At 35.0% G+C, this 14,414-nt stretch overlaps 1 protein-coding gene across 1 annotated transcript in view; it reads right to left on the reverse strand.

The window, feature by feature from the left end:
- Positions 1–14,414, reverse strand: part of LOC121411325 (protein CFAP20DC-like) — a 36,965-nt gene that overhangs the window by 19,066 nt on the left and 3,485 nt on the right. The window contains exons 2-13 of the mRNA XM_041603991.1: positions 11,156–11,287; positions 10,408–10,494; positions 7,124–7,217; positions 6,333–6,405; positions 5,678–5,792; positions 4,847–5,003; positions 4,364–4,461; positions 3,715–3,796; positions 3,088–3,203; positions 2,542–2,605; positions 1,549–1,680; positions 429–1,049 (exon numbers count right to left, since the gene is read on the reverse strand). Of these exons, the coding sequence (XP_041459925.1) occupies positions 429–1,049; positions 1,549–1,680; positions 2,542–2,605; positions 3,088–3,203; positions 3,715–3,796; positions 4,364–4,461; positions 4,847–5,003; positions 5,678–5,792; positions 6,333–6,405; positions 7,124–7,217; positions 10,408–10,494; positions 11,156–11,176 (1,660 nt within the window). The 5' untranslated portion in view covers positions 11,177–11,287. The remainder of the gene's footprint in view (positions 1–428; positions 1,050–1,548; positions 1,681–2,541; positions 2,606–3,087; positions 3,204–3,714; positions 3,797–4,363; positions 4,462–4,846; positions 5,004–5,677; positions 5,793–6,332; positions 6,406–7,123; positions 7,218–10,407; positions 10,495–11,155; positions 11,288–14,414) is intronic.

The raw sequence follows: 14,414 nt of genomic DNA on the forward strand, positions 1-14,414 counted from the left end.
ACTGCACTTGATACTGGGTATCATATTATTACCCCGGCTGTAGCTAAGCCGCCATATTGATAAGCGCTAAAGCGTTCAAGGAATAAATCCTACCGGGTACCCTTTCACCTCACCTGGGTCGAGTGCAGCACAATGTGGATAAATTTCTTGCCAAAGGAAATTACGCCATGGCTGGGATTCGAACCCACGAACCTCTTGTTTCAAAGTCCGGAGACTTATCCACTGGGCCACAACGCTCCACGTTAACACACACGTTACACACTTAACTTCAAAATTTCCAAAAACTAACAAGGTAAACTCCGAATTTAATTTTGTATCAAAGAAAAAATATATAATTTTTGAGCACCAACAATTTTCCTTTGTAGAGGAGGTTCCTTGAAATGAATTTATAATAACAAATACAGAGAAAAACAAAACAATAGTTCTACCTGATTCTCCCATCTTCACACTAATATCATCACCATTCTTTACAACTCTCCCTTCCACAGATTGCACTGAAGAAACTCCATCTGATGACCCTTTCTTCTCTCTTGATCTAGCAGTCCTTGAGCCAACATTATCACTTCCTACCAACTCTTCCTTTTCTGACACACCAGTCATTTTACTGCTACCATTGCTTCTGTCTTTCTTCTTTCTCCGAGGGATCTTACTGCGCCCAGAGGCAAGTCTTCCGTTGCGCCCATCTCCAATGGCCTCTTGGTGATCGTCCGATTCAGACAGGCTATCTAAACGAGTCCTACCTCTTCCTGCTGATTTGCTGTTCATGTTCTGCATGCCAGTGGACAAAGCGGCCATTGAATCACTCCTACTGGCATTTGAGGTATTAGCACCTGAGGTGTTGCCTCTGGAGCTCAATTTTTGCTTCCCCCTGGCTGATGTCAGGTCCACATCGCTTGATTCCGAGGCATCGCTTTTCTTCCCGCTGCTTGGACGAACCTTGACAACTCTGCGTGACTTTCCACCCGAATTCTCCCTGGGTGGGTGTGGATGCCTTGCAGAATCCTCCCTGATCACAGGTGCTGTCCAAGTCTTACTCCCAGTTAAAGTATCTTTGATTTAAAAGAGTTACAGATTATAAAGTAAGGTTTTAGCAAAGCTCTATTCTGGTAGACAGAATATCAATCAATGAAATATCACACCTTGGAGGGAGTGAATTTTATGATGGTATTAAAAACTTCAGCATAGCATTCTTAATATTCTCAATCTCTTTGTTAAAATGACAGTATACAAATGTAAATTGACATTTTAATACTTTGCCAACATTTATGGAGCCAATGACATGTTTTTTTCTTAATCTCCATCGAGATTATCAGAATATAATTAAATTTGTAGGTATGCCTTTAGGCCCCTCCTATTAAAGTTTTCAGTAATGTCATGTATAATTTTACAATGAGCTTTATAAATAACACCCAGGGTATATTATGACAGACTGCTGTTCATGTGTTGTTGATGCTTGTGATAGATAATTTTAAAAATACAATAAGATTCACACAGCAGGTATTTAATCATCATACAGTATGTCTAACAAGAGTATCAACTAAAAGGCACCTTTATCAACTTTGTCTGGATTGTCAATCTCAGTTCCTGGATCTGACTGCTGACGAGTGTGGCCATGCACAACTAGTTTGTCTACCTTTTCACCAATAGAGGGAGCTACACCTCGTGCACTAGGTAAAGGATCTAGGGAGGAATAGATAAGAAAATGTGTAATATTTGTATTTTATCGTTTGAAGAATCTATATTTGTATAAGTGACAAGAAATACTTTCATCTCAGCAATGTAGTAAGAATGAGAGGTGTATTAGAGTCACCTAATCACTGTAAAGACATCAAATTGTCTGTAGACTACATGACAATCTTGTTGAAACTCTAGTCTCTGTGTATTTCAGAGATGCCTCCTGAAATTTATCCAGGTCTCCAGGAAGTCAGAGAAATCTCTAGACACTTTAACCTATCATCAGAAGGTCTCAATAGGTTACTAGTATGCAGCATTTCTGAAGGATTCCATGGCAAGAAAGAAAATGAGTGTAGAGGTTTCATGGTACACCATGTATTCTTTTGTGGGCATGTGTTGGTCCTGAAGACCACCAAAACTTGATGTTTCAACAAGCATGTTCTTCTGAAGATGAAAAAAACAACGCACCAATACATCCCCCCCAATACATGGTGTACCGTGAAACCCCTACACGCTAGCATGCAGAAGTCACTGAATATAGCGAACATCTATTCACATTAAAGGCACACATTTTGGAGATGGTTAGCATCAGTGGAAGCATAACTCCTTTTTATCTATAGTTACCAAAAGTGTCATGGTAAAACATGGTAAGGTTCTCCCCGTAGGATGGGCCCTTCAAAGTATAACAATGCAAAATACTGTACATCACATTCTACTTCCGTCTTAGATTAAGCTAAATGGAAAATAAAAGGGAAAAGCAGACATGAGACTGTATATGTTGAGAGTCAGAAGTACAAAACTCAATGATCTTGCTCTTATTCATTGTTCATATATTTCCATTAAAGTAATTTTAACAGGAGAGCTCACCATCTGATGCCTGTGACCGGGAATGTGATGATCGACTTGATCTACTTCCACTGTGACCTGAACCCTGAAAATATCAAATGAAATTTAGAAATGACATGAGCTGTAATCAATGACAGTTTAAAGGCTATAGAAATCCTAGCTGATTGGATGAGAGTTGCCATATACATAACTTTCATAAAACAGAGCCAGGCCAGGGGCTGTAATAGAAAGGTTTACATTGGATTAGAAATATGAGAGAACTTTTCCGATAGGTTCCTGGTCAGTGTTCTGAATAAGATGTACATGGAACTGTTATCTTTATTGATTACTGTCATGCATAGATTGATTGAAAAACCCTTGCTCTATGGAGCTCAAAATATTGTAACATTTCTTCTATTTCCTTTGGAGATTAAACTACTAAACCACATTCTCTATACTTTGAATATGGTCTCTCATTTGGACAGTTAGGATTTTCCTTAAAAACCTGCTGAGACAGACTGGTTCTTATGTTTTCCTTTATCTCCCATGATATATCATGATCTATAAAATAATTTAGCCACTTCTTACCTCTCTTTCTCTTGCAGATACCTTTCTTCCAGATGATGTTTGAGGAGCATATACTTTAGTTCCAAATGCTATGTGTGTTGGTCTATCATCTTTGGCCCTCAGACTGGAATTCAAATCTGGAAATTACATCACATGTGAATATTGAAATCTCCAAAAAAAGTTTGGTGACATCTTTTTCAATAGAAAATATAAACAATTGTAAAAAAAAAAACATCAACAAGAACAGGTTCAGATATTACTTATATACAGCATTAAGTGGGTTGCCATAGCCTCTAAATATCTGTAGCAACAAATAATCATGGAAGTACCAGTAGGTCTACACTTGAAAGTATTCTCCCTAATGTATGAATTCATGTGGATAATCATTTGTTACACAATGGAAGACATAGTAGAATGTCTCTAATGTGTGATACTATGATTCCATTCAACTGACTTTACTAAATCTGTTCTGCCTTTCATGAGATTGGTTTAATTAAACCCAGCAACATCTTAATTCTGTCTGTTCAAACATTTGTAACCCCTACCTTTGTAAGAGGAGGAGATCTAAAATTCATTTGCATATAAACCACGAACGTAAAACTAACTTTTGAAATGTTGAAGAAAAAAAAAAAAAATATTTTTTCTTACCAGGTTCACTGGATGATGAAGGTCTGCTTCCGTCTCCTCTTAATTTGAATTCAGCATGTCTTAACTTAGACATTGAAAGAATCTAAGGAATGAAACGTATGATATCCATGTCAAGTAATGGTAATGGTGCTTTCAAAGAGATGCATGTTTTTGCTTTTTTCCAAAAAGCAATGGCAGTGTTAGACATATGAGTATTAAGTGTTAAACAAACATCTTTAAGTACTTCTTCATTTGTTCATAATGGAGACCATTAGCATAAAATCTGAAAATTAAAAGAATAAATAATGGGTAAGAAAAGGTGAATTAATCAGATCATCATACAACACCACTATCACATGCACAAAACATGCACAAATTGAGAAACAGAGATGTCAAGTGAAACTTCAACTATATCATTAAAACTCCCTCACACCTCTCCTAACCTGAATGCTCAAGTATCCAGGCATTTTGAAATGCTGACAAATTTGAAAAACAAAAAACCAAACCAACTATCAATTCAAAACTATTAATACATACCAGATAACATGCAACTTACACAAATACTGGCATATATGTAATCTTAAAAGAAATCACTTTGTAGTTATGTTAACAACAAATCTTGTCTACAATTCAATGAGTAAGATCATTCTTACTGATCATAGAGTTTTACCTGGGTGTGATAGGGAACATCTGAAGTAAATTGGCAAGCTTTTGGTACAGGTGAAATATCTGAAGCACTGTTGGTTAATGGCGTACAATCATACAATTCTGTAGAATAGAAAAATCATGAATGTTTATTAAGAAGCGTCACTTACCAATACAGCATACTGACTTAGATATCTACAAGAAAACAGGACTCTGGTCTCACTTTACTTCTCACTACAGGGTTGTTTACACAAAGAGTTTTTGTCAAGTTCCTAGTTGTTTGTGGTGTATACCACATCATCATATTGGTCAGATCAGTAAGAGACAATACTCCCTTATTTGGTATTCTCCCAATATATTTGATGAGATAAAACAAGGTCCAAAGAAAGAATGGTCCTAAATTGGAAGGCTTTGACAGGTCCCCTAGAGTGAGGGTAGCAATCTCAGCATATCAACGAAGGGTTTCTTTAATAAGATACGAAAGATTAATTATCTTAGAGTTGCTTACCGTCATCATCAGTGGTATCTCCAGGTTGGTCTTTCAAGGTGAATATCTTCCTGAGCTTACAGCATGCTGAGATGATGATGGTATCAAGTGACTTGAACGTTTGACCCCTGAACATCTCACCAACAAGTGACACCATGTCAATAGTAAGATTTAGCCACTGCAGTAAATGGAAAGGTTACACATCACATTATGATCTCACATCATGATCTGAATAAAGCTGATCTCTAGATAATTATTGGTCTTCAGTCTTACCTAATAGTCTATACTCATAAAAAATTATGCAAAAATTATGAAATGTAACTATACTAGCACAATTCTAATCTTCAACAGCACATGGAGTCAAAGCTTGACAGTAATTCTCTTCATTTTTTTAAACTTAATACACAACACAATAAAGAGGGCACCATCCCCAAATCACAATCAATTAGTTCTAGATCAGGGGGCCATTTCATAAAGCTGTTCATATTAAAGTTAAGAGTGACTTCAAGAATGACTGGTGATCCTTTCTTGTGGTAAATGATATTCACCATTAAATATTCATTGCCGATTGTTTTAGTGCATAAGAAAGGTTCATTAGTCATTCTTATCTTACGAACAGCTTCATGAAACACCCACCAGCAAGCAAGTTCATTTGTCACTTTCAAATCCATCAAGAAAGCAGCCCACAGCCTTTGCTCATGGATGGATAACTGTAGCTTGTGGAACAGCAGTTACATATCCCAAAGCACACACAATTATCCTAATTTGAAAAGCGGCATTCTTTATAACATCTTCAATTCTCTCTATAATTGGCAATAATCAAAATTCCTTGCAGTTTGAGATTGTACTCACAATTGCTCTCTTAATAATGGTGAGAGGTACTTTAGCATGAAGTGGTGTTGCAGAAGTCTCCTTCTGAGCAGTTGAGAAAAACAATCGTCTCTTGTTGTTGCCCATATCAGTGACCCTGAGAACATAACCAGATTGTACATCATCTTTAAACTTAATGAAAGAACAGGGCCTTGCTTTATTAACACTTTAAATAGCAAGTTGTAAACTACTATTAATGAAATCCAGTAATTTCAAAGGCCAATAGCTATTTGGAATTTCAGGATTTATCATCAATAATTAGATTTATGAAACAGGACCCATACACATACCAGTAGCTGGGTCCTTCTACAAATGAATATAAAAAAAAGAATTCATAACTATATTGAGATATACAAGGAATTGCATTTAAAATCTGCAATTAATTCAATAAAAAAAATCAATACATAACTATTAACAATGTAGTCGTAATACACAAGCACTTTTTATACACATTTTTAACAAATATTTCATTTTATGAATTTACACAATTAAGTTTGTAATGATTTCATACTTCAAGCTCAAAGGGGGTAGAGCCAGCAACTTTCATTCAAACCTGTGAACCTAACAAACCTGTCAATATTATCTGATTATACTCCATTGACATGAATTACTTGTTTAATCACAAGGAAATACTTACCCTAGTTCCATGGAGAAGTCTTGACCAAGAGGAATGAATGACTGTATTACCAGATACCGTTGAATAAGCAACACTGTTTTGGAGAAAAGTACATTTGGCTTCAAAAAGACACTACATACATGTAAGCTGAAAATATTGCAATGAAATAGTGTTTACATCTGACAGAAAACATACATGTACAGCAATCCATTAGCATTGAAGTTTAAGGTAAAGAAGCAGTGATTTGATGTCCTAAAACGGCTCTCAAGGAATTATTGGAAGAATAACATCGTTTACATTCCCAAGCTTTTCATTAAGAGTCTAGTTCATAACCTTTCTGTTTAACATTTCAATTCTCTTTCTTTAGTCAATTCAAGATCCCCTCATTACAAGTCTCCAAACAGTTTTTATTTCTCCTCAAAGTTCACATAGTGGTTCTAATAATTATGCAATGTATGACAATACCAATACTCCCACATCCATCAATGACTATGTTTGAATTATTTCCTTCAATACCTATATTAACACATGCACATATTGCAGAGTGTCTACATGATGCACACGGCTCTATTGGTAACTGGGTCACCCAACTCATATTGGTACATGGTCTTTTCACTGTGCTGCTATCCAATACAGCTAGCAACTCACAACACAGTCTTGATGTCATAGCTGCACAAGGCTATCACTAAAACAATTCGCATTGAGCGACCTATTTTACCTAGTATGCCGAGCTCATAATATAGGATAAAAACATAACCAATGTCTGGAATGTATACATGTTCACCCAACTGTTAGAATGAAATATAACTCACAAGCTTGTTTGCTTTCTTTAGGCAGCTGTATCTTGGTGGTTGTTGATGCTCCCTCAAGAGTGTGAATGTAACTCTTGCATTCCTTGTCAAATAACTGGAAAAATAAATCATAGAGCAATTTAAAAGAAAATGCCTCACCGGGATTACTACTGAAAATTTGATACATTCTAATTTCAGTATGTGTGGGATGCAGGTATTTTCATATTTACTTATATGATGAGCAACAGTTGTATTTTAACCTTAATTTGAAGTTATGACTTGACATGGCACTTTTTCATAATTCTACACTGTATATTAATGATATGGCAGTTCCATAAAATAGTAAACCTTTTGGTCAAAATTTCAAAATCCTACAAACAAAACAAATTAGGTATCACATGAAAGCTAAAAAACTGAAATGTATAAATCTGAAAGAAATAATTTCAAACAATGTATCGTTTCATTTTGACAAGGCATTGAAATCACCATAGCAACAAAACATAATTTTACTTATTTTCAAAGGTCAAGTTTGCAACAAATTTTAAACCTTTTATAAGCTTTGAAATAATTAAAGTTGGATGTTGTCCAAGTTGTTATTATGTCAGGTTTCTAAAAAATAAGTTAGGTTTTTCTATTTTTCTTAAATTTCTTAAACCGAATATATTAAAAGCAGGCACTTTCAAATGTACGTCCGACCCCTTTTCACATACACTTTTTTTCTTACAAGCAAAACAAAAGCAGATAAATTTTCCCAAAGTCAGATGCAAAGCAAGCTTGGTTTGTTTAATATATACACCAGAAGGTAGCTCACCACTAGTCCGGGATTTCAAGTTAAGTGGGGGTCGGACGTACAACTTTTTTGTACGTCCGACCCCCTGTACGTCCGACCCCTTTGAAACTTTTTTTTATGAAGTTATCTTTCACTGCTCAGATGTTTTTTTGCAAAAGTTTAATATCATAACATCTTTTACTCATATCAATCTTTCAAAATTGAATACAAATTTCAATTTCAATCTAGTTTAAAATGACCTTTTTTGTATTTCTTAACCCAACAAATACTGGGGGCAAAATTCACCTTCCATCTTTAACATTTTGCATGATAGTTCTTTAACACACCTTGATATCGCTGTATAGTTTTATTGGTTTTTCTTTGAAGTCTTGCACAAGTTTTGAGACAAATTTCACAAAGAATACCTCACATTTTTGACAACATGTAGATTTTTAAATGATATCATCTTCAAGAAATGGTGATTTATTTGTGTATTGTGTGCATATTCAATGGAAACTGCCTTCCTTCATCTCAAATTATCACATACATGTAACTTAATGAATTTAGTGGTAATTATGACTGAATAATAGCCTGCAGAAAATTAAAAAAAGAAAATAAAAATTAAAAACCTACAAATACATGAGAAATTTAATAAACAAAGAAGTTCCATATAAAAGTAGAAATTGCCCCTTCCCCTCAATCTCAGGTACAGCAATTGCCCCTCTATGAGAAATAGATCTGCCCATTTGCTATAATGATACATGGATGTCTAGACTATTCTACTTTTGCCTATAGGGTGTAAGTTAAGAAAATGTGAAGGGTTATTCATTTAATTTTGACTTGTTCTCATTTCTTTATTTCTGCATCAACCTTGTTCAAACTTGGTACAAATGATCCTTGGTTGATACCATGTGTGTGTTGATGAGGTCAAAGGTCATCTAGGGGTCAAAAGGTCAAAAGATAGGAGGCCATTAATAGTCATTTTCTGACAGATTTTGTTTAAATCATTTTTTTTGTTTGCATCAATATTGTTCAAACTTGAAATACAAAATCAGAGGGTAATACAATATTTTTGTTGATGAAGATGATAATTTCTAAGGTTATTTAGGGGTCAAAAGGTCACTTTTGCTCATTTTGTTATTCAAGGTCAATTGTTCAAGCTTTCTAGGGGTCAAAAGTTAACTTTTGATACCGGTAGTTTTTTTTATGTGTATTGTATTCAAATGTATTCGAACTTGGAAAAAATTATCAGTGGGTAGTACCACATATTTGTTAAAGAGGATGGAGAGGTCAAATGTCATCTAGGTGTAAAAATGTCAAATGACATATTTCTGCATTAATTTTGCCCAAACTTGGAACAAAATGATCAGTGGGAAAAATTACATGTGTTCTTGAGGATGGAGAGATCAAAGGTCATCTAGGGGTCAAAAGGTCATATTGCATGTTTTTTTTATTGCAACATCAGGGAAGACTCATGGTTCGTAACCCACCTTGTAAAAACAAAGTTTGTAACAGAACAAGTTTTTTTAATGTTGAAGAAATTCTTTGTCATGTCTTTTGCAAACCATTAAAAAAATACATTTTACTTGAAGTTTAACAGTATCATGCATTGTGTAAATAGTTGAGTTGTTTCATTATTGATGTGATCTAAAAATGTAGATATCAAAATGGAAACAGTTTAAACCCACTGACTCATTTGTAATAGATATGAGGTGCATTTTGCTTGACTTTAAGAAAATCAGTATGGGGGTCGGACGTACACTGTCTGAATGCATGTCAACTTTAATCATAACCCATAACTCTTCACCAGCATCAGATTCATTTGTTAATTCCGTCTTATGTGAAAGACAACTAACCAAACAGTATGTTTATTAAAAAAATCCAGTTTAGAATGTCTATGTTTTGTGTAACTGATCTTCAAAGGGGGTCGGACGTACAGTGTGCAAATATTTTGCACAATGTACGTCCGACCCCTTCAAAGTATACGTCCGACCCCAAATAGATCAGCCTGTAACTAAAACAAGGCAATGCCTATCAATTTCTTTGCTTCATTTCTTGTAAGATTCATCCCTTAGCTATCAGCTCATATTAAAATTTTAGTACCTGCAACACAAAAATCACAGAGATTTTGACATGAAATCTAAAAGCATAAAACCTGCTTTCGTCTGATGTACGTCCGACCCCTCACATTTTTGCCCATATTTTCTATTCTTCATATTGCAGCCTGGTCCTGTCATGGTGTAATGATAACCTAGGTCACATGTTATGATATACTAAAATAAATAAAACACTGCTATCAAATTAAAGGAGATACAGCTCTTAAATGTGTCCGAATGTACGTCCGACCTTTATGGAATGACCCGATAGCATTTAAGATTTTGAATGCTAGCTTATACCCATAATCCATATTGATTTAATCAACTTTACATTAGAAGAAATATATGTAACTGCATCTACACAATGTTTCTTAACAAAGGTTAATTAAAAATCAGAAGTCATAAATGTAGATGTGTTTTTTATGTTGTTGTTTTCTTACCTTCTGAATAGAAGTCTGCCCTGACAGTTTCCATTTAGATAAGGGTTCTTTACCCTGTGAGCTGAATACTTCCACAAAGGGACCACCCTTTAAAAGGAAAAGATAAAACATCTTTAATATTGAATTGAATGCAATGCCAATGTTGTCATCTACATTACATCAAATCTACCATTCTCTGAAACCTTACCCCCCCCCCTTGTATGATCAATTGCACATAGGGAAACCAATAAGAATTGTTAATTAGAATAATAAAAAAATCTGTCTATATTATTTAGTGCAAAAAGAATAAGTTGCTGGGGCCTGCTTGAATATTGGGGATTTTTACCCAGAGTGGCATTCCTGATTTAAAAAAACTTTGTTGATAATGCTCATTGCTGATAGGAAATGAACAATAAAAATCAAACTAAAATGTCAACAAGAAATAATATTGGATATTGTACATATGTGTATTAACAGGACATACCATCTCTCATGATGCATGTGTTAGAAAACACATACAGTGTATAATTACATCAATTAAAAGAATAAACAAAGTGATTTAACCCATGTGTAGGTTATAAAATGAATGAATCTGTTCTGTTCATGACAGAAAATAGAATTGACCATAGGATTTTGATTTGTATCTAAAAATTGGAACATACATTTTTGTGTGGTGTTATGTTAAAGCAATTTTTTTTAATGAAAAACATAGCCTATATATTCTTTTTAAAGTAAAGTCAAATGAATCATGTCACTATGATCTACTTACCTGGAATTCATTCTTGAACATCTTTAGTTTAAACTATTTCCACTCTGAAGTCCCATTAGCTAAGAAAATGTATCAGAAGTGATCAACTTGCAGTCTACATGTAGATCTGACATTGCCCTAATGACTGGATTTCTGCAAGATCAAATTATAGAAAGTTAGAGGCATCTAAATTAACTTCAAAATTACTGATACCAATGTGGTTTGGCATAAGTCCATTTAAATAGCTCTGGACTTTGGTGTTGAAATGAGGTCAATGGATTAAACACAAAAGAAAAGAGGAACAAATTATCAAAATTTTATTGACCCGACCAAACCTCAAAACAGCTGTGTTAATATTTAGTTCCAGGCTTGGACTTTTATAATGACAAGTTACCATAACATTTTCTCTTTCAAATGATATCATATTTAGTGAAATTGAAAACCATAATCAACTATTAGTTTTAAAAAGAAAAAAAAATCAGAGTTTAGATTCCTATTTAAAATTCATGGGAAAACCATGAATTTGAAAAAAATAAGTATTTCCAATTTTCCCAAATATTTCCAAATATTTTTTTTCATGCAGGTTTGTATAAAAAAAGACCAGAATTTACTCTTTTACATGATAAAAAAAATAATTAAAAACAATCAGGAGCAACTGTCAGACTGGCAATGAAAAAAAATGACCACTTATAGGTCATCATTAAACACCATTTGGAAGACAAATCAAACTGTACTGTGGTCTCCCTCGTGGACGTAGAACAAATATCCCCAAGTTGTCAATTCATGTGCAATATAGATCTAATTCATCATTCCATAACTCAATGTGGAAACAGCAAGAAAACCAACCAGCAAGATGATATAGATCTAGAACTGATTCAGAATATTCATATCTCTTTCATAAATGTGCATTGGTACCTGTAGCTGCAAGTGCAGGAACTGTGTGTGTTTCTGTGGTGAGCTAAAAAAGGGAACTCCCCATCTCAGTGTCGCATGTCCCTTATTTTTGCTCCGCTCTTAAGACTACACAAGTAATTGCGATTTCGGCACATGCAAATCGGTATAGATCCTATCAATTTCTTGATATAAACAAGTGGAGCGCCTCTGGCAGTCTCACCTGCACTGCGCAATTCAATATAGCAGCAGTGCTGGCTTTGAAAACTACTATAAAATAATTATTCACAAGAAACACCATTCATATAACTACGTTCATTGACAAAAAATGACATTTGACCTTGATCATGCGACCTAAGACTTGTGAGTAATACTTGATTACCCCTATCCACATTTTATAAACTATATCTATAAACTTTGAAAGTTATTACAGCAATCTAATAATTACCTCTAACCTTGGTCATGGGACCTGAAATTCGCACAGGATGTTCAGTGATACTTGATGACTCTTATGTCCAAGTTTTATGAACTAGACCAATATACTTACAGAGTTATGATGTTAATTCAACCAATACCCCAACATGGCCAAAGTCCATTGACCTATGACCGTGGTCATGTGACCTGAAACTCGCACAAGATGTTCAGTGATACTTGGTTACTCTTAAGTAAACGTTTTATGAACTAGACCAATACACTTACAGAGATATGAAGGTAATTCAACAAATACCCCCAATATTGCCAAAGTTCATTGACCTTAAATGACCTTTGACCTTGGTCATGTGACCTGAAACTCGGCTGGGATGTTCAAATATACTTGATTACTCTATGTCCAAATTTCTTGAATCAGATCCATAAATTTTCAAAGTTATGATGGCAATTCAACAGATACCCCATTATGGCCAAAGTTAATTGACCTTGCTTTGACCTCGGTCATGTGACCTGAAATGTGCACAGGATGTTCAGTGATACTTGATTAACCTTATGTCCAAGTTTTATGAACGAGACCAATAAACTTTCAAAGTTATGATGGTAATTCAACAAATACCCCCCAACTTGGCCAAAGTTCATCAACCTTACATGACGTTTGACCTTGATAATGTGACCTGAAACTCGCACAGGATGTTCAGTGATACTTGATTACTTTTAAGTCCAAGTTTTATGAATCAGATCAAAAAACTTTCAAAGTTATGATGGTAATTCAACAGATAGCCCCCAATTTAGCCTCAGTTCATTGATCCTATTAAAATGACCTTTGACCTTGGTCATGTAACTTGAAACTCAAGCAGGATGTTCAGTACTACTTGATTAACCTTATGTCCAAGTTTCACGAACTAGATCCATTTATTTTTCTCAGTTATGATGACATTTCAAAAACTCAACCTTAGGTTAAGATTTGGTGTTGACGCCGCCGCCGTCGGAAAAGCGGCACCTATAGTCTCACTCTGCTATGCAGGTGAGACAAAATTGTTTTGAAGCTGGGTTTGGGTCTGGTCAATCCATTTATGATAAATTCTACAAAATTTTTACTTTTTTAACCTACATTACTTTTCTCTCGTAAAATTTATTCTTAGTGTTCCTATATGGCCATACTGCGCCTACTCTCCCATGCATAGTGTAACTTGTAATACCAGGGGAGCGTTTCATGAAAGGACTTGTCGGACGTTTTATCCGACAAGTCCCATTTTATCCGACAGTTACCATAGTAACAGTGCCTCATAGCCAATCAGAGTCAGAGAAAGATGTCAGATCTGACAACTTGTCAGACAAAAATGTTGATGAAACACTCCCCAGTATGTCAAGTTCCCCCAAGTCTGCCCAGTCCCCCTTGTCTGCACACATGCGTATAGATCTGCGCGATTCTAGTAAAAGAAGATGAACGCAATGAATACAAACTTTACACATGCAATACATAGACAGATATTCATCTTAAAAAAATCAGACTCAAAATGGTGGAAAAATAATAAATTTTGGCATTCCATGTGATGGCCTCAAAATGCAGCCTTTCTCATCAAAATCCCCTAATCGTGTGCAAAGTGAAAGGGTGCACAGACATGGGGTACCATTTTTTTTTTTCAATCGGAAAATGAGTGCCCGAGGTTTTTCCAAGAAAATCCTATATTTCTTTCAAATTTTTATGAGATATTTGGTACACTTACTCATAATAATATAAAAAACATTTTTATCTGAAAGATTTTTGTGAAATAAAACAAAATTCATGTTAATCTAATCTTAATTCAAATTGTTAGGTGCGCAAACTTGGGGACCACGACCACCATTTTAGTTTATACACAATTTAAGATTGGTTTTAAAACTAAAGAGGTGGTCGATATGTGGTGGACTCACTATACCTCCATTATCCTGGGCCACTGCCTGTGGCAGCGAGCCCACC

The sequence above is a fragment of the Lytechinus variegatus genome, chromosome 3 (genome assembly GCF_018143015.1).
Source record: "Lytechinus variegatus isolate NC3 chromosome 3, Lvar_3.0, whole genome shotgun sequence".
Lineage (NCBI taxonomy): Eukaryota > Metazoa > Echinodermata > Echinoidea > Temnopleuroida > Toxopneustidae > Lytechinus > Lytechinus variegatus.